This window comes from Phycodurus eques, chromosome 16 (assembly GCF_024500275.1).
Source record: "Phycodurus eques isolate BA_2022a chromosome 16, UOR_Pequ_1.1, whole genome shotgun sequence".
NCBI lineage: Eukaryota > Metazoa > Chordata > Actinopteri > Syngnathiformes > Syngnathidae > Phycodurus > Phycodurus eques.
Window position 1 is genome coordinate 22,678,518 of NC_084540.1, and position 24,447 is coordinate 22,702,964.

Here is a 24,447-nt window from a genome sequence, read left to right on the forward strand (position 1 = left end):
GCAGTTCAGATCGAGGTTTGCCATTCTGAACTGGAAAAGCTGATCGGCGCTTGTGGGCGGAAGCACGGCCTCGGCGCCTCACTCGTCTGACGCGTCGACCGGCGTGCGGCTCCTCGCCCCCGTCGGACGCCGTCGTCCCCCTCCTGTTGTCACCTGCTGTGAAGAGCGAGCCTCCGTTTCCTCGGGCGGCGGCCGCTTCTGGTCCGGAGTGTGTGTACGCCAAACAAACTTGAAACGGAACCGTCTCCCACCCTCGAACCGCAGCTCCCGCGCTACAAGGACTGGCCGGGCTCCCTCCGTTTATCTGCCGGCTTTTCCTTGCCGGGTCCGCGTGAGCCGACTTCCTCCTCGTGGCCCTGCTTGATAATTGCCATAAGCTTCCCTCTCGGTTTCGTTTTCCATTGTCCCCCCCCCCCCGCCCCCCAAATTCTTGGCTCCGGCTCCAGATAAAGGGATGAAAACTTCAAAGGGGTCTCGCAGAAGAGTTGAACCCCGAGCCGTGAGGAACGGCACACAATACCGTAATTGAGAGCAGTTCGTGATCACAGGGCCGCGAGCGCCGGCCGGGACAGCGCCGGTAGACGTGCGCGCACCCGCCCGTGTTTATGGCGCCGACTTACGACCGCCAAAGAAACAACATTTTTTTTAAGGCCTTTAAAGTTGTTGAAAAGGATGTGTTTTCATGACTTTGGGCAGCAGCGGCAGAAGAATCTGCGCCTCCCCTACGCATGCAAAGAAAAGAAGCAGAATTCATCGGACGTGTGATTTATGCGCGCGCCTTCTTGTCTGTTGATAGCGCTCTTTGTAGCGGAGCTGAGTGCGGCCTATCCCGCTAATAATATATTCTCCGACCGAGCGACCGTATGCCCCCGGACGTAGGCTATCGCCCTCCGAGCCCGCTTCCGAAGGGAGCCGAGGACGGTAGGGGACCTCCCGTGAGCCACGACGGGGGTTGACGAAGGCCGGACTCGGGAGCCGAACTGGCCCCGGAGCCGCCGGCGCGGCGATGCTCTCCGCGCCGGCGGCTTTCCCCGTCTCGCGCGGGGTCGAACGGCTTGTGTAGCGGATCTACATCTGCCGCGTTGTGTATCTTGGCCGACGGAAGCGCCAAAGTGAGATTGATGGCATGGATGTTTTCACTGCGATTCAAATTGTTTCATGACACCGCATAGTTACGGCGCAAAGAGTACACACTGCGTTAGCCATCTGTCGCTAAATAAACAGGGACGTCGTCTGAGTGACGTGTTTTATCGCCGTATGACCCACTTGAGGATCTTTGAATTCGGCCTGTAAAAGATGCAACAGATGGACGAGCTGCTATCTGTTTATCTGTAGTTGTTGTTTGCTCTCACTGGACACTTCATTGATCTATGGCCAGACATGAAAAAATCTGCACAAAGCGCTATGAATGTAATGTCTTGATCATCACAGTTAGAGTTTGAAGTGGTGTCGCGGGCGCTTCCTAACGGTTACCAGATTGAACGGCAGGGACAAAATTGCCAGGACGTGACCGACTCTGACACTGTGCAGTTCTTCAATGAAAGGAAACATCTTGTGCATTTTTGTCCCGCAGTTGAAGTTAGCAGTTCTTCAAAGTACTCCAGGGATGAAGAATTAGCAGCAAAAGCAAATACGCCGCCACCGCGTCGACAGCTTCGCCGACCAATCGGCTGCTCTGTGTGCCGCTTATCGGAAGCAAACGCTCTTAAGCTAACGCTAACTTGTGCACCCGACAGAACTCTGTTTGCTTTCATGTAGTGTTTCGATCCCTGAAAGTGGCTCTGGATCTTCAGCCACCCGAGCTGCCAAGTCGTAGGCGGAGAAACTCGATTACCTTTATCCGATATGCGTTTTAATTGAAGTTGTACTGTACACTTTTTTTTTTTAATCCCCCCCAAACTTTTTGCCTTTATCTACCGGGCAGACAATTTTAAATAACAATGTGACAATGTGAAGTGTGACAAGAATTTAACTCTCATAAAATGTAAGAAAATCAAAAGAAGGGGCAGCACGGTGGACGACTGGTTAGAGCGTCAGCCTCCCGGTTACGAGGACCGGGGTTCAATCCCCGCCTGTGTGGAGTTTGCATGTTCTCCCCGTGCCCGCGTGGCTTTTCTCCGGTCGCTCCGGTTTCCTCCCACATCCCAAAAACGTGCATTAATTGGAGACTCTAAATTGCCCGTAGGTGTGACTGTGAGTGCGAACGGTTGTTTGTTTGTATGTGCCCTGCGATGGGCTGGCAACCGGTTCAGGGCGCACCCCGCCTCCCGCCCGACGATAGCTGGGATGGGCTCCGGCGCTCCCGTGACCCGCATGAGGAGAAGCGGCTCAGAAAATGGACGGATGGATGGATGGAGATCAAAAGAGTCGACCTCCACTTTGATAAGAGGTGATGAGGCGATTGCCCACGTCAGTCACTTCCTGTGTTTATTCCGCATTTCTTGTTCTCGTGGTCTTCTTCCCTTCACACCTTGTTCAGGCTTCTACTTCTCCGCTTTCAGAAAAAAACAAAAAAGAACACGCCGTGCTCACTGAAGACGATCGTGTGTCGCGTGTTGAGGTCTCCGTTTGACCTCGGGAGTTTTCGTGCTGCCGTGCTGAGACACCGCATTTGATGCGTAAGGTATTTTTGTGCATGGAAGTGGCGATAAAAGCGACAACGTGTCCTCGGAATGGGGATTGACCTTTCGAGTCATCTGTTCGAGAGATTCCGCCAAATTCACTGTCATGAGAAATGAAGGCCGAGCGTCGAGCGGCATCTTGCGCATCTTGCGTCGGCGCCATCGATCCTTCTGTCGGTCCGACAATTGAAGTGACATCCATCTATGCGGCGTGTGACGCTTATTATGATCGCTTTGTTTATTTCAGCGCGTCCGTGCTACCCTTTTTGGTCAAAGTCTTACAAAAAGGTGTTGAAGTGAAGTCTTGTAAGTATGTCGAAGTCTGAGTTGGAACGCGGATTGTCGATAAAAGTGGCCTCCGAATGGGGGCTGACCTTTTCGGTCATTTCCTCAAGAGCTGCTTCGTCGAGGTCAGTGTTTGACGGTGGCTCACCGCCAAGCAAAATTGCCACAAAACGTTTACAGAGTCGACCCTCGCTTTGCAAATTCAATTCGTTCCTTGACCCCAACCCGAAACGTTCGCAAATGAAACAATTGTTTCCCATTAAAATGAATGGAAATGCGATGAATCTGTTCCTTCTATTTATCGGTGTAGGGTTAGAATAAATCCTGTAGAATAGTGGTTCTCAAACTTTTTACACAAAGTAGCGCCCAAAAAAAGGCCATAGTTCGGACACCGCCGGTTTAAACCATAAATACACATCAAACCGTGACATACGTGAAAAGAAAAATCTAGCTTTTAAAAAGAACAACAATGCAAATAGGCGGGGTTTTCCACAAATAACGAGGGATGGGTTCCAAAAATAAAATCGGCCAACGGGTGAATTTGCTGAAGTCACGATGACCTCTTCTCAATTTATTCACCGATGTACTTACTCTTGTGTGAAACGCGGTCCTGTTTCGCCGAACACCGAGCTTTTATTGTGTCGTATGAACGGCAGCGGTGAATGAACAGGTTAGTTAAACTTCTGTCATCGAGTCGCAGAGCAGTTATCGCTCCGCCCGTCGTTATCCGTCACTGGCATCGACAGACGAACGACGCTACGTTATTTGCGGTAACTAAGTAATCATCTTCGGGCCGATGAAGGAAGTTGGATGATTTCCTGCGGCGCGCCAGGTGATCTCACAGGTGACGAACGGTGGCTAATTTAGTGCAATCTCATCTTTTCTGCTCAGATTCCACTTGTCACGTGTCGCCACTGGCGGGCGCTGGTGAGTGATGTTTTCACTTTGCAAATGTGCAGATGGTCTTTTTTTTTTTTTTTTTTTTTTTTTTATGCAGTGCTATGCATAAACTTTTCGCCCGCGTGTATTTTCTGCATAAACAAATAGGGTGGACGGCGTCGAACAGGCGGTGTGTTGTGCTAAAAACCCGATCGGGGCGAGCTATTTGTTGCAGGTCGGTGCTTGCTTTGTGCATCCCCGAGGCTTCCAACGGGTTAATCTCGCAAACTATGCAGAGAAAAGGAGAGCTGGAAACGAGGGGTGAAAAAACAAACAAAAAAACTCCCTTTTCAAGTTGATGTAGCAACAGAGGGATTGCAGCGCTAATGCTGGTGTGTTTTTTTTTTTTTTTTTTAAGCTAATGCTATTGGGGCGGCGGATGAGTTACTTGTGACGCGCCAAAGCCTGAGGGGACTTGGCGCGAGATCGCTCGCCTTTGATCAGGTCCTGGCCGCGCCCGCGCACGCAACAGTCGCGGCGAGCACGAGCGCGATCCGGACGAGGCCCCCCGCGCGTCGTTCGCCGTGAGGACCCCCGGCGCACATTTGCGCCGCTTGGCTGGCGGTTCTGCGCGACGCGAGCGGTCGATGCCGGCCGAGGCGCGTTATGTAGCTTCCAGGACCTGCCTGTCGGCTCCCCGCTTTGAAGTGCGGCGGCGGCGAAGAAGAAGAAAAAGAAGAAAAGAGGAGGAGGAGGAGGAGAGCCGCAAACACACAAACACTTTTGCGCCATAGCAGCCTGAAAAGCAGGAGGGAGGAGACTGAGGAAGAGGAGGAGGAGGAGGAGGAAAGCGGCGTTTTTCAGCCCCTTTCTCGCATTTTGCTCCCCGCCGAAGCGCGGACGGACGGACGGACTCGAACGCGGCCGCCGAGCGAGGAGAGATTGTGGATTACAAAGGTGCCCCGGATCCCATTTGGACTTTTCCTCCCAGGCAGTTTTGTTGCTTTCCGGGCGAGCTGGTAAGTTTTTCTTGTTCTTCTTCGGCGGAGTTGGCTTTGATGTGCCGTCGCCTCGCCTTTGAAGTTTCCGTCAAGCCGGTTGGGAGGAGGGAGCGCTTATTTCCCAACATTTCCGCGCGGAAGCCAATCTTCTCACTTCTTGATATACTTAACTTCATATTTTGACTGGAAAGCGTTTTCAAGAAGTACCGCCATCGCCGCGCGCGCCGGGCCTTTGACACACATTTGGACCTTCAACGGTCAAACGCGCGACAGCGCTAAACGACGGATCGGGAGCGATTGATGCCGCAGAAAGACCGAAGGAAGCCTCGAATGAATTTCCCGGTGTGTGCAAAACTTCTTGCCGTATTTGTCGGTCAGCTTTTTTATTTTTTTTTTGGCCTTCATTTGGGCTCAGTTTGCCCCGCGGCGGAGGCTCGCAGGTGCTGCCTGCGGCTCGGAAGGAAGACGCGGGACACGACGCACGTGTCCCGCGTCGTCTTCTGACAGCCGAGCGGGAATCTCGTCGACCTCCAGGTGCATTGCATTCTCACGACATTGATCGAACTCTGCAGATCGTTTCCCAGCCCGCTTCGGCTCTCGCAACGGTGCCACTAAGTGTCTTCGGGAATCCAAAGCGTCCAGTTCAGGTGCAGCCCAGGTGCATTTGTGTTGATGACAACCGAAATCAAGTCAGAGGTTCTCGATTGTGCGCGCGCGTGTGTAACGGGGCTGCAGAATCGCTCCCGTACCGTGCGGACTGCTTTGTTTTACTTGTAAAAGTTTCGATCCGCTTTTGATGAGATCAATACTTTGTGTTGTAGAGTGAAGACGGGCTGCCTCAGAGAAACTCCCTGCGTCCATAGGAGGGCGAGGAGGTCGCAGGCGGCGAAGCTCAGCAGGCGGAACCGCACGCGAGGCCCACGAACGCGCACGGGCGCGCCCCCCGCCCCCGTCGAGAGCCATGAGCCGGCTGCTCGTGGACCGCATCGCCGGCAGTTTCCGAGAAGATGCTCCTCGACCCCCGGTGCCCGGGGAGGAGGGCGAGGCGCCCCGCTACCCCGGCAAACGCGCCGCGATGAAACCGGAGCCCGGCAAGCCCGTCGCGCTCGGCCCTCCGGGCTCCTCGACCGGGAGGAACCAGGACGGCCTCGGGGAGCCCGAGGGCAGCGCCTCCCCGGACTCGCCGCTCTCCCGCTGGACCAAATCTCTGCATTCCCTCCTCGGGGACCAGGACGGCGCCCTCCTGTTTCGGACTTTCCTGGAGGCGGAGAAGTGCGCCGACACCTTGGACTTTTGGTTCGCCTGCAACGGCTTCCGGCAGATGGACCTCAAGGATACCAAAACCCAGCGAGTGGCCAAGGCCATTTACAAGCGCTACATCGAAAACAACAGCGTGGTCGCCAAGCAGCTCAAGCCCGCCACCAAGACCTTCATCCGGGACAACATCAAGAAGCGGCACATCGACTCCGCCATGTTCGACCAGGCGCAGACGGAGATCCAGACCAACATGGAGGAGAACGCCTACCAGCTCTTCCTGACCTCTGACGTTTTCTTCAAGTTCGTGCGGAGCGGCGGGGAGAACCCCGATCACGTCAACGCCGACGGCCTGAGCGACCTGCGGCTCGTGTGCGGATACCTGCCCACGCTCGACGAAGAAGAGGAGTGGACTTTGGATTTCAAAAGCAGAACGGCCGTCAAGACCTCGCAGAGGGTCGCCGCGCCCGCCAGGGGGCTGGAGGTGATGGAGAGGGGCTACGGGTAAGACTCCACTTTTTCACATGCGTACCGGAACCGCCATTCGCTCCGTAGCGCTCGTCGGTATCGAGCACTGATAGTCGTGAACGAAGACAAATGACGATCGGCCGAGGAGGTCTTACTCCGCGTCGTGGCGTTTTTAGCCTTAAGTATCGGCGGCCTTCGCGAGTACCCGGTAACCGGAAATAAGGCCGCCGCGGCCCGAGAGCGATGCCCGTGTCGGTGCTCGCCCGTTCCTACTTCGATTATTTGGAACGTTGAAGTTGTAAACGGAATGACACCTTGGAATAGTTTGAGGCCTTTTCCGTTCCTGGTTTTTGCCCCGTCACCGTCCCGCGCTCCAGCAGCTCCCGCGGCTGCCGCTCGCCCGGATTTCCGGTGCTTTGAAATTGGAACCGGGGGTCGGAGGGGGGGGGGGGCGGGGGGGGGGGGGGATCTTTCTCGTGGCCTTTGTCATGAGGGCATGCAAACGCGTTTTTACAAGCTCATAAAGTAGATAATCTGCTGGTGAGTCAAGTGATCTCCAAACTTGAACAACGTGTGCAATGACGAGTTCGCCTTTGCGGATCGTTTCTGAGCTTTCGGGCTCAACTCGACTCGGCGGATTCTTTTTCGCCCCCTCCTCTCGCTCCCGTTGTCATCGTCGAGATTCAAAACATTTCCCCCTTCTCCCCGTCTCTTTGCATCTTCTCATCTGACTCTTTGAAAACATAAAACACAAACCAAACCCAAGTGGCGGCAGCTACAGTTGAGACTCAACCCCCCTCGCCCCCCCTCGCCCCCTTCCCATAGCCCTCGCTCCTCTGATTCCCGCCTCCTTTCTCCACTTTTATCCCTTTTCTTTCTTTTGAGAAGTCAGGGATGCATTTGCAGCGAAAGCGAGGGGAAAGGAGCTGAAAAGGAGGGGGGGAGGAGGGGGGCCCGTAATAAAGCGAGGGAGGAGAAAGGATAAATGAGAGGGGAGGAATGCGAGGCCAGCTGTGCTTAAAGACCTGACTCTTTGCGAGCCCCTCTGAAGGTCAAGCCCGCTACAGTGTTAGCGGTGCCAAGCCGCCCCCGTGCCCGCTCCCAACGTGCACTCACGCATCCGCTCGCTATTTCTTTTCTGGCCACTCCCCCCGGTTTCCTCCTCCGCGCCGCGGCGAGGACGCGTGCACAGCGGGACGTCGGTGCCGAGGAAAGAGCGAGCGCGAGTGGAATGAGAGAAGCTGCGAGCATCTTGCGACGGAAGAAAGAAACGGGGGAAACTTTTGCCATTGCAGTTGCATTTGAATTTCAGGTCGCTAAGTAGCCATTGAGAGGCATTAACGACTTCGGCTTTGTGGCAAAACATGAGTAAGAAGCGGCGTCGGGGGGGTCAACGCAGGGGGGGGGGGGGGGGGGGTTGTATAAGACGGCATACGGGTGGTGTGTTGCATCAGCGTCATTGTGGCTGCGACTTTCAGGTGGTCCAAGGGAGGAGAGCTCGTCTGCCGCGTGGGCTCCTTCGCGCCCGTCAGCAGCACCAACGACAGCGAGGTGTCCAGCGACGCCCTGACCGACGACAACGTGTCCGTGACGGACGGCAGCGTGTAAGTCAACGAAAGGCTTGTCTGCCCCGGTCGGCGTTTTGATGCTCGTGGAGCTTTCGTCCGACTGTTATGTTGCACAAAACAAATCCATACTGTTTGTCAATCCCCATGAGTGAGTCTGTTATTTTTACAAATTCAAATCTAAAATGTTAAAAACAGCTCGATCCTTTGCAAGACGTGTAGTAAATCAATAGATAGTTTTTGTTTGTTTGTTTGTTTTTGTTTTTTTTAAATCTCCTGAAAAATACTGGTTTTGGAGGTTTTGAGGATTCGGCCCAACAGCGATGATATGTGCATTTTTAAAGGGATGGCAGACAACATCTGAATGTACTGAACTCCTATTTCTCTGCCCACAACTGAGGCTCAAGCTTTTTTGAAGGTATAAACATTGTATTCCTCCACTTGCGTCACCCGCGTCGTCTGTTTGAGTTCGCCATCTCTTCTGGGCCGAACCGGCGTTGCGTGTCTGTTTCGCCACTCGGTGTGGGCCAATTGGAACAATTCTAGCAATATTAGCATATGGACTCGGTTGCTCTGGCGTTGTTGTCTTAAAGGCCATAAGTGTGTTAAACTTGAGAATGTTGAAAGTTGTCAGTTGCTAAAATGTAATACAGGAACATAATATGGAGACTAATATTAGAATGTCCACTAAAAAGATGTTTGAAGCAACATGTCCCTTTTTCAACACTGGCTTGCAACGTCAGGCAGACTAACTCAACAAATGAAGAATGTGTGTGCGCGTCTTCGTTTAGGTTCGGTTGGATGGGAGGCTTCCGAGGTTTTTCACAGTCAGAAAAAAAAGGAAAAAGCCAGACGCAGCGAATGCTGCCATTTGGGTAACGTTCAAGACGCATGATCAACAAGCCGCTGGCTCAGAGGTCGCTTGCGCTTCCGACGATAATTGCTGAAAGGAGCTGTCGTGTTGCGCGTACGTGCCGGAGGCCTCGTTCCTCCGAGGGATGACGCGTCGCGGAAGTGACGAGAGGTCGTCGGGTCACGCCGGTGTCCTCGCTCGGGGCCGGGAGCGCCGCGTGTCCTTTCGGCGCTTTTGGACAGAACAAGGGAACGTTGCGATGAACCGCGACCGAGCTAACGGGAGCAAGCGTCAAAACGGAAGAGACGTTCACGTCGCGTATGGGCTTCAAAGACGCCGTAGCACGTATTCTGTTTGTCTGTACTTTGCTCCGAACGGTGACACGCCCCCCGTCGTCTCGCTTGCTCCCATTTCGGGCCGATCAGAATGTCGGTTTAATGGGCCCGCAAACATGTGAATCCCGTGCACAGATAAAGTGAACAGAAAAGAAGCGGGGGGCCGGGGGGGCGGACACAGCAGGAGAGGACGCAGTTGGGTGGGAAGAGAAAGAGAGCGGCGGAGGGGGAATTTTTGCTTATATCTTATTTATGGATTTGCTTGGACGCTGGGGAATGCAGCTGCGCGCAGACTTCAAACATTACCTTATCTTACAAACCAGCCTTTTGATGTGCGGAGATCAGAGGCAGCGCTTGCCAAATGAAGATTGGGGGGAACGGGGGTGGGCGGGCGCTTGTGCGCATGACTGTGGCATTTCAAAGCAGAAGTAGAAAAGTGCTGCTCTGTTGGGCTCGGTCACCAGGAAACGGCTGCTCGGCGCCCAGAAAAGAGAGACGCTCTGCTCTGTCAAACCATTAAAGCGGTCGGCCCCTCCCTCAGATAAGATTTGCCCAGGTGAGCGACTCGCACGTCTGGTGTGCAAACCCGACTTCGGCGAGCGCCGAGAACAGAATGCGATCGTGCTGTTGGACTGGTGAAAGGGAAATGGAAAAGGCGTGTGCGCTCGGGGCCCGAGCTGGAAACGACTCTTTCATCTAGCGTAGGATCGGTTTCAGGCAAAGTCGGACGCTTGACTTCATCTTCGACTTCGCTTTCGTCGCTTTTCGATTTAGTTGTCAGTGCTAGTGTTGTATCGATCAGAAGAATGCGTCGCGGATTGTAGCTCAAACCCTCGTTGTCGGGGTCGTGTCTTCGTTCGTTCGACCGCATACGGAAACCGAAATGGTGATTCTCTGAGACGAACCCGTCGCTTTTGAAATGTCGGAATTTCCCAAAGTCCCAAAGTTTGTGCCTCCAACCCGGTACAGATATGTGAGATTTAAAAATAAAAGTAGTTTGAAGACTATTACTTTCTGGGGATATCTGACCGGAGTGAGCAAAACTGCGCCGCCTGCTAATCCTAGTTCAACTCTGCGAAGCGGAGCAGAAGAAAGAAATTCAAATCGTGTATCAAACCGCAGCTCACGAATCCAGATACGAACGGAGTCCTAAACTCGATGGATCGTTGCAGTCGCGCGGCAGACCGAGACGCTCGACACGGCGTTTGCCGGTCTCAGCTGAGCAGTGCGCTCCGTTTAGCCGCGGTCGGCATCCAAATAAACGTGAAAAGGCATCAGTGGGCGGAGCTAGACACAGTGCCGTTGTTATGTGTGAAAGAGCACAAGTGCAACCAGAGAGAGGATTCCACTTTTCCTCTTCCGAGTCCTCCGCCATTTTCCTTTTTCCGAGTTCAGCGGCGGGTTAAAGTGTTGGCCCGCTACGATCATGTGACGCCGCTAACGGATGCCCCTGCCAAGGTTCAAATTCAAGGATCGAATTGACGTCATGGCTAACTGAACTCGGCTCACTCTGTTGTTCTAAGACAGGAATTGCTTTGGAATTTTACGTTTTTCAAGATGAGAGAGGCCGTCTTCCATGAGGGCTGTTTTGATCTTTGAATTTGTCTGACAATTATTCTGGTCTGTCTGACGGTTTTACAGCGATGCCGGCCCTCCTTACAAACTGAGCTCCAAGAAGCTGCTTCAGAGGGAGATGCAGCGGAACGTGCGGATGAACAGCCAAGTGTCTCTGCCTGCTTTCCCTGTAAGTAGATTAACACACGCACGCGAAAAAACTGCGCACAGGCCGCGTGCGAGACTTTTTCAAGCCGGGTTGTATGGTGTCATTTCCATAGCACCCTCTGTTGCGGGTCTCTTGGTTGTGTGAGTAGTCGCGTGCGATCCCACAACACCGGCGAAGATCTGAGGAGAAACGTCAAAGACCTCTCCTCTCGCTCACACGCACGTGCACGAGGCCTCTCGCTACCTTTGGCGTCACCTCCGCCCCCCGTTAGGGTTCCTTGAAGTCTGCGGGAGAGCGGGAGGTTTCTAAGCTGTTTATCGCCGGCGCGCTCACGACACACCGGGGTTCTTCTTCCCCGACCGGTGATGCAAATCTGGAGAAGAGACGAGGGAAGGAAGATCTTCTGCCGCTTTATCCCGAGGGCTCCGAAACGAGCCCAACAAAAACACAAAGCTACTCAGACGCGTTCGCACGCGGCGCTTTGATCCGAGGATGACTGGAGCGCGCGCGCAGGAAAGTGACAACTTCCCACAGAGCTAACCCTTTCCCCCACCGCAACCCCCAGAGGTGCGCGATCGAAGGGAAGACTTTCCGCGTGTCGTGTGAGCTTTCAGTGGGTCAAAGGGGACTTGCTAGCTTAAGGCTCTTAATGGAAGCTGACTTGAGGTTTCGCAGCTTGCAATAAGCCTTTAAACAAGTATCTGGCTAAAATAAACTCGGCGTAACCTCAACTTTTGTCACCACTTTGACATGCACCAATTTGGGGGGGGGGGAACAGATCTGCAGATGGGCTCTGGCAAGTCGTCTCCGTCTCCGGTGCTCCCGCTTTGCGTTATTTTCCCATTCTTGGCCTTGTTGTTGTTTCCCCGTCTGATTTTTGGCGATGGCTGCCGTTCCCTGGGTGCCGCACGCAGCCTCGGGCTCCATCGGAACGCTTCTTTTGCTCACTTTCTTTCTCTCTCCTCGCCTTCATCTCTACTACAAAGGGATGGGAGAAAACAACAAAAAAAAGAGAGCCTCAGTGCAAAAAAATGCAAATAATTTAATATGAGCGCACGTGTGTGTGTGCGTGCGTGTGTGTATTCTGTCACTTTCGTAGCTCAAAGCTGCCCAGTGTGTGACGGGGGAGGGGGGGGGATACATTATCTCAACCTTTCTGATCTCCCATCCTTTTTTGTGCCTCCTTTGCTCTCTTCACGTTCCTTTTCTCTGCCCTCCTGCGCTCATCTTTGCATCTCCGCCTGTTTTTAATCCCTCATCCGTCCTCCCTGGAGCTCTCTCCTACCCCCTGTCGATACGTGCCTTTTTATTTCGAAATGTAAAGTGACTGCTTCCCATCTATCTCCGCCCAACACACACACGCGGCTATCGCCTCGTACCGTCTCTCACTGCGTTTTGATTTTTGACGGGGGGGGGGGGGGGGGGACACTTTGAAGTGAGATAGATGGCTTTAAGGACGGCTGAGGGAACCCACCCGGTGTGAGCTCCAACCCCCCGACCCCCTTTTGAGGATCGGACAGCTGTACGTAGCCTTCGATATCGGACGGCGGCACGGCCAACATATTTTGCTTGTCTCCGCAGCGCACCCGCTGCCCTCCCAAGGAAGGCGTCCCAATGGAGCCGGCAAAGTTTGCGGCCCAGCTCATCTCGCGCCTGGAGAGCCTGAAGAGGGAACAGGACACCCTCAGCTCTCTGGAGGTGAGGCTGCAGCAGATTCAGGAGGTTTGTGTGCTTCTCAGTGGACGAAAGGACACCTCAGTGTTTTGTCTTCTTCGAGCGTTGAGACCTTCTGCTTTTCGCCAGGAGGAAGAACGGGAGGACACCGAGATCGCGGGAAGTGCTCAGCAGATTCCCCCACACCCGCTGAGCCTCCTGCCCAGCTCCTCGGAGGAGGACCCCCAGGCCATCCTGGACGAGCACCTCTCGCGGGTCCTGAAGACACCCGTTTGCCGGTCGCCCACCGTCATCTGGCACTCGCCCCGCTCCAGCTCACCGGAGCACCGGCCCTTCGCCCGGCCGGGATTCGGACTCGAGGCTTCCCTGTCTAGTCCCGACCGGGGGGCTTTCACGCTCACCCTGGGCCCCGGCCGCACCCTCGTGAGCAGGCAGAGCACGAAGCACATCCACCACCACTACATCCACCGTCACGCCGGGCCCAAGACCAAGGAGCAGTTTGAGAGGGAGGCCGCCCTCCAGGTGCGCACTCTGTGCTCCTCCGGTAGTGGCGAGTGCGCGCCCTGCCAGCCTTACCAGCGCAGCCGCAGCCTGGGCCGCGAGACGTGCGGCGCCGTCTCCACCGACACCAGCATGGGGTCAGTTCACTAAAGACGACTCCCCCTGTTTATTTCCTCCATAAGAAAATCCTTTCCTGATGCCCAGAATGCAGATGGATTTTGTCCTTCACCCTCCTCTCAGCCTTCCTCACCACCTTGTTGAGCGTGTTGATTTGTTGAGGGCGTCAACGTGAACCTTGTGTCGGCTTTGCTCGCAGGCGTTCCAGCTCTCTGTCCAGACGCGAGTGTCGCTCAGGAGTTGAAGAGGGGGCGTCCGAGAGGTGCGCGCAGGAGTGCGGCCCCCTCCAGCTGCCCAGCGACACGGCGGACCCCGCTCAGAACGTCTTGCAGTGGATCCTGGAAAGCAAGCGACAAGGCAGGCACAAGTCGAGGTGAGCTCGGCCTTTGACACATTTTCATTCAATGCAACGAGAAGTCCGTTTTGGGATGAGGTTAGAAATGGCTTACGGCGTTCATTTTACTGCAAGGATACGAAACCTTGCTGTGAAACAAAGCCAGATGTCTGGTTTGGGGGGGCAGTTGCATAAGGCAGATGATAACCGCTGTTCATGTGTATGTATGACACCTCGCCGAAGGAGAAATAGGCCGACAGTCATCCTGCTTGTATTTGAAGTGGCTCCTTGCAGGCTTTTTATAGTTTTTATTGAATTGTATATCTTCTGTCTCCTTGTCGGTTAAATTAGGGTTGACTGTTTTTCTCTGACAGATCATCTTAAGGGACTTTTGTGATAGGCTGTGTCCTCAATTCATTGATTTCTTTGTCCTCAATTCATTGATTTCTTTGGCATTCTCCCTCGCAGCAGCACCCAAAGCACCAAAAAGTCTTTCGAGGGCTCCTCGACGCAGACTCAAACGTGGGGCGGCGGCGGAAACTGCCTTCACCTTCGCAGCCACCAGCCGTCCCAGCCGTTCATCCAAGACCCCGCCATGCCCCCCCTGCCGCCTCCCAACACTTTGGCCCAGCTGGAGGAGGCGTGCCGCCGACTGGAGGAGGTCTCCACCACCAAGACCGCCAAGCAAAGGTACAACTTGCTTTCTAAGCCGTTAATTGGTCTCTCATTCTGTTATTGATGATGATGATGATGATGATGATTGTAGCGCTCTCTGCAGGCATTCGCTGTCCGGGCTCCAGCGGGACAAGAGCCACCTCGTGCCTGTGCAGAGCGGGGGATCCGCCCCCGTGTCGCCTGCCGTTCCTAACCTCGCCCCCGCCACCAGCGGCCTCTGCCGCCAATCCGACGAGTACGTTTGCCCCAAAAACCTTCCACGATGATACACGTGCACGCCCTCGCTCAGAAAAGGAGACCCGCTTATTTTAGTGATCACCGTTCGATCTGGAGCCGGTCTGTCGTCGCCGCAGCACCTGACCGAGACGCGCCTTTCATTTCTGTGTGTCATTTTTACTGGTCGTCCTTCAGCGAGCTGCCAGTTGGCCGGGCCGAGCAGAGCTTAGCAAAGAGACACGGCTCCTCTGAAGTGGGCCTACAAAGCCTTGGACCGAGCTGAAGGGGAATCGATAACACTGTAGCCCCCCCTTTCGTCGCGCTCCTATTTATATGGGCACTACTGGGTCGCACGGTTGCAACCAGGCTGGCTTGAACTGTATTTGTACTACGGAATTTGTTCCTTCAAGCTTGTTCTCACGCCATTTGTCTCCGTCTCGATGTTTTGCAGCGCTGCGGAGTGTCGGAAAAGCGGGGAGACGGTGGTGACTTACTTCTTTTGTGGGGAGGAGATCCCCTACCGGAGGACCATGAAGAGCCACAGTCTGACCCTCGGCCACTTCAAGGAGCAGCTGCGCAAGAGGGGAAGCTACAGGTGTGTACCATTACTTAGGACGCATTATTCAAAAGACGTTTGAAAGTCGTGTCAACCTTTTCATACGTCAGGTGGCAACAGAGAGCGATTTTTTTTTGACGGCGCCACTAGTGCTCCACTCGATTTATCGTCATCACCCAAGGGTTGCAGTGGATTCATTTTGGTTATTTTGAAGGAAATCGCAAATCAAACTCAACCTATCATTTGCGGCCTGGCGACACGTGAGGTGTTGACACTGCGCAAATCAACAGTTGCAAGCGTGCTATGGGCAACTTCAACTTCCGCCACTGCCAAAATAATCGCAACCAAGGTGGCGCAGTTTTCGCAGTTCCCAGCGGATCGCTAATGAGGCAAATAGCGCTGAACCAGCACGTTGTTTGGGGCTCGTGCCGAGGAAGAAACCGACATCGGGGCACAGATTTGGATTGAGGGGAGACTTGAAAACATTTGGTATCATTCCCACATGGGTTAGAGGTGGCAGTGTCGAGGTTAGTGTGAGTCCTCGTGTTTGTCTATTTCTCAGTGAATAAAGCGTGAATATCGGTGACGTCATTCTTTTGGAGCTGATCCGGTTTAGAATGGTTTGTCCTTGGGGGGGAGGTCCGTTCGGCTGATAAGAGGTTTTTGCCACACCGATTTGGCTTGAGGGGAGCGGTGTTATCGGTTGGCTTGAGATTCAGGCCTGCGTGTGCGTTTTGGGGGCGAAATGAGAAGGACGAGAGGGCGAGGGAGGACGGTGTCGGGGTGAGCGGGAGAGCTTGAACTGCTGCGATTTGGGTCCCATCTGGTATTGATTTCCATGCTAAGGCACACTTAATACGCCGCTTTGAAGCCTCGGCCGCTTTCATTTCAACCAACAAAGACTCTCACAAATGGCCAGCATGCAAATGCTTCACTGATGCTATTGGGGGGGGGGGGGGGCTTTCCTCCCCCTCCCCTTTCAGCTGTGATGTGTGCACATTTGTGCTCGCATTGATTGTACGCGCAACGATGTTTACACAAGTTAAAAAAAATTTATGGGGGGGGCGGGGGCGGCACCAGATCCGCCTGCATGGGCTGCGTTAGCGGACTTTGATTGGTTCTTTACAAGACCAAACGATCAAGCGCCCTTCGTTGGCGCCACGCTGGCCTCTGAGAGAAGCGCGACGTGAAGAGCAGCGTTCCTAATCGGAGAAATGTGGCGGAACGACGGCATCTCGGGGCAACAGTTGTGATGACGAGCACGCCTTCCCCCGTTCTTCCTTTCCCTCGGGCTCGCTATGCCCATTTCCCGTGTCATACCGTCCGCGTTTTCTGTCGGGAAGGGGCAAAGGAGAGCCGAGCGGCAGGCGCTTTAATAGCAGCCAGAGAATGTGCGGAGTTGGGTCATTTCTTCAGCATGGCAGCGGTTCAACAAAGAACAGTAATGCTGCGCCCTGCCAGACGATATTGGTGCCAGATGTCAGCGCGAGCGGAGAGAGAGCGAGGGAAGGAAAAGAGAAACGAGAGAGGGGGCAGATGGAGCCACATAAAGCGTGTTCCGATGGAAATTCCGTCCGTCTCTTTGGCCGTTTGTCCCCAGCTCAAAACCTTTTGATGCTTCCTCTTTAAAGAATAGAAAGACATAAGGTTTAATCATGATTGTGTCAGAGCGACGCTGTTAATTCTCTTCCGTCTTCTGTCGTCAACACGTCGACGCCTCCTGCGTGTTCGCTGCTTTTCATTAATGGCCACCCGCGTGCTCATTGGCCCACGTAGAGCCCACCTCCCACCCGCAAAACACCCCCACACCTTCCTCGCCCATGTTTTTCTCAGGACTATACTTTTAACAGAATCGTGTGTTCTCGTTAAAAAACAAAATACGCACAAACATTCCAGACGAACCCACACACGCACACGCGGAGCAAATCGAGGCATTTTTCCATGACATCGTTAATGGATGAATTCGGAGTGAGACCCCCCCCCCCCCCCCCGCTGCTTTCTCTTCCTCCAGAATGAGGATGGTGGCGGCCGGCATCATTAACGGCCCGCTGAAGTCACGGCACACATGAACCAGCCCTGCCCTCGCCTCCACTTGCGAAGTTTGTTGACGTCCCGAAGAGAACACCCCCGTGTTTTGTAGGCTACCCGAAAAGTCAACCTCCCGCCAAGGACTCCCATCTTATTCGCGTCCACTGAAGTCAACATTCGGTTTAAGTGACCGATGCCCTCCGAAAACGCAATAATGCAGCATCCGCACGCTTGAAAGGACGGACGGGATTTGAAAAGTTGCGGTTTTATCAGTTTTGGGGGCTGGCAAGGACCCTCGGTGCGGATTTTGGGAGAAATGAGGCTTTCTCGGTCCACTCTTTACGTACACTACATACGACACTGGTTGGTCATTCGTACGAAATGGACTCGATGAGGGGCAGTGGCCCGAAGGTTTGAATCTTTTGGAGGCCTTGCAGCTCAAATATCACCGATGACAAAAAAAGAGAAGTCCTCGGTTTTCAACACGTTGAGGTGACGCACTAGTTTGTGCAGCGGCGTAAGAATGCGCGTTGATGTACGCCCAGTTCCCACCGTAATTAACAGCGTTTCATTTGATTGCTCAACATTTATGATGTGAAAGGTGCGGTGCAGTGCGGTTCTGACAGGACTACTACGTGAGCGCAGGTTAGCGATCGGCTGCGGCCTCTTCTAACTTGCGTACGAATTTGGGCGTCGTCGCCATCTTAGGAACAAAACTCCGTCATGTTCAGCGCTGCCAACGCAAACGGTTCCACAAAAGTGGCATAAAATCACAGTGTTAGCTGTTAGCGCCACATGCTAACTAGCCAACGTGTGGGCGTCAACATTGACCCCCCCCCCAAAAAAATTAAACAAACGATGCTCGTATGTAATGTAAATCAGCACTCATGGAACAACTAAATATTGTTTATTACCAAATATCTTAACACATTTCTTTTAATAGATTAACAGTCATAATAGAGTAAATATTTGTACGAAAAGCACTTTTAGACCCCAAATAGGAAACGATGGAAAGGAAGCCAGTAAGTACGCTGCTAACTGAGCGTGTTTTCTTTTGCCGACGGCCGCGCTAACTAGTTCATTGCGTGCGGTCGGAGTCCTCGTTTGTCGGAACAGTCTGTAACCGAGGACCGAGTGCGTCATAAAGCCACAAAGAAGAGCTCGTGTGTCCTAACGCCATTTCCCGTCTTGCGTTTGTGGCAGGTACTATTTCAAGAAGGCCAGCGACGAGTTCAAGTGCGGCGCCGTTTTCGAGGAAGTGTCGGACGACGGCTCCTTGCTGCCCACCTACGAGGGCAAGATCCTGGGCAAGGTGGAGAGGATGGACTGAGAGACGCCGGCGGTCCGACGGCCGCTCGGGAGCCGACCGACGAAGGACGACCCAGCGACTTTTCTCCAGTGGACTCAAAAGTTCCCCACAAACGCGGCGACAGACTGTGAAGGTGAATGACCACTCGGCAAGCGAGCGGACCGGACTGGCACGCGGCCCGACACGCCCCGCCCCCTGTGACGCTTGTATTGTAGTGTAAAGATCTCTATTGCTATTTATTGAAGACGGTCCCGCCGGCCCCACAACGGACACTTGCGCCGTGGACATGCTGCTTGGTGATGGCCACCAAAGGAGGAAACTTTGCTTTTCTTTCTTCTGTGATCATCACTTCTTCAAGGAAATTCTCTTTTTTTAGGCTGCAAACTTCACAAATACCTCTGGTGTTTCATGGGGGGACAATCCTAGATTTACTACTGCAGTGCTATTTGTGCCCCCCATTTTTTTCCCCAAGAGTCACTTTTAATTTCATTGAATTGGCCTCTCTGGGACTCGCCTTGATCCGACTGGTCGCAGTGCCTTTGTTTGAGTGGCGCAGGCGTTGCACAAATAGCCTTCGCGTCCACAAAGAGCTCTCAACAACCCCCCCCCGCCCCCCGCCAACCACACCCACCCAAAAAACAAAAACAAAACGTGTTTACATCCCGAAGATTATTGACCAACAGAAGCTCTCGGAACATGCTCCCCAAATGCGCTTATTGTGTGTGCGCGCGTGTGACTGAGTTGATTTGTGTGCTGCAAGGATGATGACGACGATGATGATGATGTACACTACGTCCTGTTGGGATGGAGTACAGCAGCTGTGCCTACATGGATTCTTGCCGTGTTTGACCCCGTTTTAAGGGGTCCCCTTACTCCCTTGGTTTTCACAAGGGGCCTAAAAAAGTAAAGATATTTTTATGCATTTGTATCCGTATCTTATTACATCATCCTTTTATGTTTTATAATATTTTACATGGCTTCGTCAGCTCCACTTAAAACTGTAAATTATGCGTTCTATAGAGCTCGGTACTTTAATTATTGTAATTATGAAGAGATGTAGCCTTTATTAAAATGTTCTATTTTTTAAATGAGCAAATGGCTTCCTATGGTTTTGTTGCGGTGTGGAGTCTATGTATGGATGGAACGCCATTTAATTGGAATGTGTATGTGTGTGTGTGTGTGTGTGTGTAACTTCAATCCACACCCACCCTGCTGCGGCGAGCGCAACTCGCCGGATCCTCGCTGGAGAAATCTCTTGTCAGATTTGCATCCATTATCAGCTCTTAATTTACTCCCCGTTGGAAATTAAAGCGCATTGCATTAATTTGGCCGCCAGAGCCCGGCTGTGTTTTTAAGTGCAAGCCAAGCGTGCGTCTTAAAGTGCACGGTAATGAGACTGTTAGGCAAAACATGCTATTTACACGCTAAACCGTTTGGCCTCCTGTGGCAATGTTTTTTTTTTTTTTTCTTCAAACTTGTTTGGCCTTAAAACGTTTACACGGGACGTGACGTCATACGCTGAAACAACATGGCGTCGCCAAGTCAACAAACAACGCGTTACCTAGGTTAATAGCGACTTCCTGTCTCGGGGCTCGGGCACGCCGCATCCATTCGGCAGAAGACGTGTAATTACAGCGGCTCGCAAATATGTAATTTTAATTTCAGAAATAGCTCGCTTAAAACGCCACCGTGATGTCGTCCTTAGCAAACACGTAAATAGGGAATTTTTCCATCTTATTTTTAGCGGCAGATTAAAATACACGCCCACTTGCATCCGGGTCTACAAATATAGCTAAGCGCCACGTGGGAGTCGGTGACAACAGAGGAGGATTCAAAAGTCTCTTTCCTGTGCCAAAATGTGCTTTTGATATGTTTTGTATACAGTCACATGGAAATTTATATTGCTCACAGAAATGAACAGCCCCCAGTATTTATGGTTGTTATTTATAATGGTAATAGACAGATTTTGGGGGGGGGGGATATATACGGTCCTCTCCAAAAGTATCGGAACGGCAAGGTCAATTCCTTTGTTTTTGTTGTATTCTGAAGACATTTGGGTTTCAGATCAAAAGATGAATGAGACCAAAGTTCAGAATTCCAGCTTTCAGTTCAAGGTCTCTGGATGGCAAAGCACCTTTTACTTGAAGCCACCCTCTTTTCAAGTGAGCAAAAGTGTTTCGAGTTGCTCGGGTGTTCCCTTTTAGATTGGTTGCTTAAACATAAGAGTGCTTGTTTTTGGCTTTGGGGTTCACGTGAAAACTGCATTTGCTGTTAAGCAAACATGCAGACCAGAGAACTGTCTATGGGAGAAAAGCAAAGCATTTTGAAGCTGAGAGAAGCGGGAAACTCGGATCAGATCTATTATAGAACTGTGAGGCAGATGTGCTAACCGCTCCTCCGCCGTGCTGCCAAATTCGGAACTTTCGTCTGATATTCCTCGATTGATCTCAAACCCAAATGTCTTCAGTATATAACAAAAAGAAAGGCATTGACCTTGCCATTCCAATACTTTTGGAGGGGACTTTATCAGTATTTGGTTCCCAACAACTGAGCCAGAATGATATGCTCGCGCGTATTGGCTGGTGCGCATGTGGCTGTTGTGTACATTCCGACGATTATCAATACTCCTCTGATCTCAAGTGGACATATGTATGAAGCACACCTGTTTGACGAATCGATTTCTTCTCCTCTCTAGTCTAACCCAACAAAAAAGGAAAAAGGAGCAGTCAAAAGACGGAGAGCCTGCACAAGGCTGGACTGGGTTACGAAAGAAAGCGGCAACATAAAGCTTGGTAAGAAGGTGCCAACTATCGGTCCTGTCACTTGGAAGTGGAAGACGCACCAAATGACCATCAATGGCCTTCGCTCTGCAGCTGCATCTAAGATCTTGCCGTGTGGAATGAGGATGATTATGAAAAGGCTCAAGCCGCGCAACAGCTCGAAATATATCCACGCGAACTTCCCTTCGTGGCTGACCACTTCCTTGGCCGCCAAAGCCTTACACTGATCCGTTTTGAACAGAAGAGGCTCACTCCAATGTATCGAACCTATTTTCACTTATTGTCGAAAAAAACATCCGACTTTCAATGTTGAGGTGACATAATGCCGCACGGCTTCCGTCAAATGAGGTTGAGCCGCAGTTTTACGACATTCCACAAAGACAGTTCCAAGTGTCCAAGAGAGTTAAGAGCTCGGTTCTCGAGCTGTTTGTATTGTAACACTTTAAATCGGATAATAACGCATCAAAAAATGACAAAGTGCGGACACCCCGATTGTATTGATTTGTGAAAAATACGAAATTGACCCTATTTGGACAGAGGCGGTTTCCGCCCGACAACGACGATATGACCATCGACAAAGGATATGAATCATTTTGGACGAGGAGCGTTTTGTCAAAAAAAAAAAAAAAAAAAACATCAAATAGCTGCTTTTTGAATACAACACAATGTCATTGAGTCTTTTATCACTTCCCTGCCTCATATCCAGCGAAAAGATACCCATCCAATGAGTCGTTTTGCTCTTAACTGGTCTTATCACAGCGTTTGCGACGCCGTCATCCGTAATTCAGCGTAAATATGTAACAGCTCTCCGGCCGGCGTCTGGCATGCGCACCGCCTCCCTCCTTTTTCAAGTAGCGTGTCTTTCATATTGAAAGGGCATCATGAGATTGTTCAAATACCATTTGGGGCCTCCTTTCATCAGCAAAGGTCAGCGCATACACTTGAAGGCCACCCTTTGGACTCTTCACAAGCGCTTGCTCAGCGCCGCTCCTCGAGTCAGGAGGACCTTGCGAACGCCTCTTGTGTGTCGGCGACTATTTTAAATTGACTCCTTTTTCATTTTTTTGGGAAGAGCCGCGCACTTGGTTGAACTGCGACACGTTCAGGGGCAAAAAAATAGAAACGGTGCGATTTTTAGATTGAGGAGGCATCGGAAGGTCTTTCGAGAGGACTTGGACAATTGATTGGAAAACCACTGCTGGTTGCTGATTGGCTCCGCAGTCTGCGCTTTGCTGCAGCAGCCCCTTTTCTTGCTGCCCTTAGTGTTCTGTCTCCTTACCCAGACCTCAGTCTTAAGGGGGACGCCTAAAATTCACGGGGGGCACAATTCTTGTTACTCTGCAGACCGTAGCCTTCCTATTTTTGCTCATCCTATCGCCGAGTCTGTTCGCAAACACCGACGCAGTACAGTAAATCATTATGTTAAACAAACGGCAAATATGAGCAGCTATAACACCGGCCCTGCTAATTTAATAGCAACAGTATACAAAACACATACAATATCCAAAGCACCACAGCGGGAGCAGGTTAACGGCTCAACGGCGTTTTTGTTTGTTAGCGAGTCTCGTTCCCGCTGATCCAAACCGCTTCCCCTCTCTTGTGAAGACTTCCAACAATATTTCGCAGCGTGTCTGTGGGAGTTTTTTATGGCCCTCGCTTTGCGCACCAGGGCAAAGTCTTACTGGAACGCAAAAGGGCATTCCCCAGACCTTCCCACAACTTTGGAATGCACACAATTGTCTGTCATCGAATTCAAGCTCCAAGATATGCGTGTCCTACGACGTACACTTCTGTTACAGCTCTGATTGATTTGATTATTTATTGATTTGTTCCTTTATGTCCTTGCAGGATGTCTGCGTCGAAGCGGCTTCTGATTGCCGACCGGTCCAGGGTGCGGTGGGACTTTTGTCGGGTGACGTGATCCTGATTGGGATATACGATAGAAAACAAATGGATGGCCCGAGGTCAGTAGGATTCTTCTTTTTTGTACCACTAACTTTTTACGGAGTCTGTGCAAGTCGGCCATTTGCTGCCTTTTTCCCCCGCCGGGTCGATGTTGTGTCAAAACAACCGTGACGCGGATGTCGTGCCGCCGCTTTCCCGTCGTCTGAGGCAGTATCGGAGTCGGTGACAGGACGAGCTCTTTTGTAGCGAAAGCTATGTTGTCGTCCGACATTCGTCAAAGCAGACAGCCCTGACGTGGTCACGCGTGTAATTATTTGCTCGCGGGGTGGGAAAAGCACAGGTAGGCGCCTTAATGCCGGATCATGCGATGGGGCCGTTTTGCGGGGTCTCCGTGTTGAAGGAGGCCACTGACCGCCGACCGGTCCGGGGTCGCGGTGCGCTATGATCCCGAAAGGGGCAAATGATCCTGCTTCCCAGTCCTGGCAATCCATCCCTTAATTCCCATTTGGTTCCACACTGCGTGTCCCAACCTTAGCAGGAGCGCCTTCTGGACCTTGTGCATTGTTTTGTGCTTTCTGTTTACATTCTTGCGACGCTGCTGACACGCCGGTCTCGCTGCCTCCCCGTGACTGCGTGCCATCCTGCCGCCGCATGTCCGCATCCTCGCACGCTATTGTTCCCCGCCGACGCGATCCAGCATCCGCTACCTGCGGTCTGAATCAAAGGCTCCGGCTGTGAACGTCAGCGAGGCGGCAACCTAAACAGGAAGCGTAAGCGGCATCGCGCACCGGTGACTTGATTGGCTGGAATCAAGGCTTTGACGTCAGCACGCGATTGTCCTTTTCCAAAAAAGGGGGTGTAGACCTTTCATAATGTTTGTATACAATAGGCTTCAGGGTACTTCTGGGTGGCAGAAAAGAGAGTGACCACCGCTGACCTGAACTGAAATGATATGAAAGACTCCAATTTACCCCAAAAGGTTTCGGTTTCCGATTGCCTTCAAAAAAAGTCTAAATGAATCCAGTGGAACCCGAGCGTGAGGAGGCTGAGAGAGTCGGACGGATCGGATCGCAAGACGTAGTAGCCACTTCGAAAGGGACAGACTGGGAACCGAAGCTCAATGGAAGGCGGCATCTTACAGGGATCTGTCAAATGTTTGGCCATTTAGCAAAACAACGGCTAGCCCGCTTGTAGATGACTGCCTGCCATTTAAATGCTCGCAAGCCATTTACTTCCTTCCTACTTACATCTTTTCAATTGACGCTTCACACGTTCAAGTGACAATGGTAGAGCAGAAGGCTCAAATCATCCTTCAAAATCGCTCTGCCGTTGTCAAAAAGTTGGTTTCTAAATGGTGCCAACTGAGAT

The 24,447-nt window shown here is 52.2% G+C and overlaps 1 protein-coding gene across 8 annotated transcripts in view; it reads left to right on the forward strand.

Annotated features, from left to right (window-relative positions):
- Nucleotides 1–4,545: 4,545 nt before the first annotated feature.
- The window catches only part of LOC133414377 (axin-2-like), a 62,558-nt gene continuing 42,656 nt past the window's right edge, over nt 4,546–24,447 (forward strand). For 2 of the 8 annotated variants that reach the window (XM_061699672.1, XM_061699678.1), the window contains exons 1-3: nt 18,415–18,527; nt 21,090–21,186; nt 23,023–23,138. In XM_061699672.1, the coding sequence (XP_061555656.1) occupies nt 23,125–23,138 (14 nt within the window). In that variant the 5' untranslated portion in view covers nt 18,415–18,527; nt 21,090–21,186; nt 23,023–23,124. Of the gene's footprint in view, nt 4,805–5,607; nt 6,545–7,986; nt 8,113–10,902; nt 11,006–12,565; nt 12,707–12,787; nt 13,297–13,475; nt 13,650–14,078; nt 14,301–14,376; nt 14,521–14,952; nt 15,097–18,288; nt 19,317–21,089; nt 21,820–23,022; nt 23,139–24,447 lie in introns of those variants that run through there. The other 6 variants (XR_009770008.1, XR_009770009.1, XM_061699680.1 and 3 more) reach the window with 6 other exon arrangements.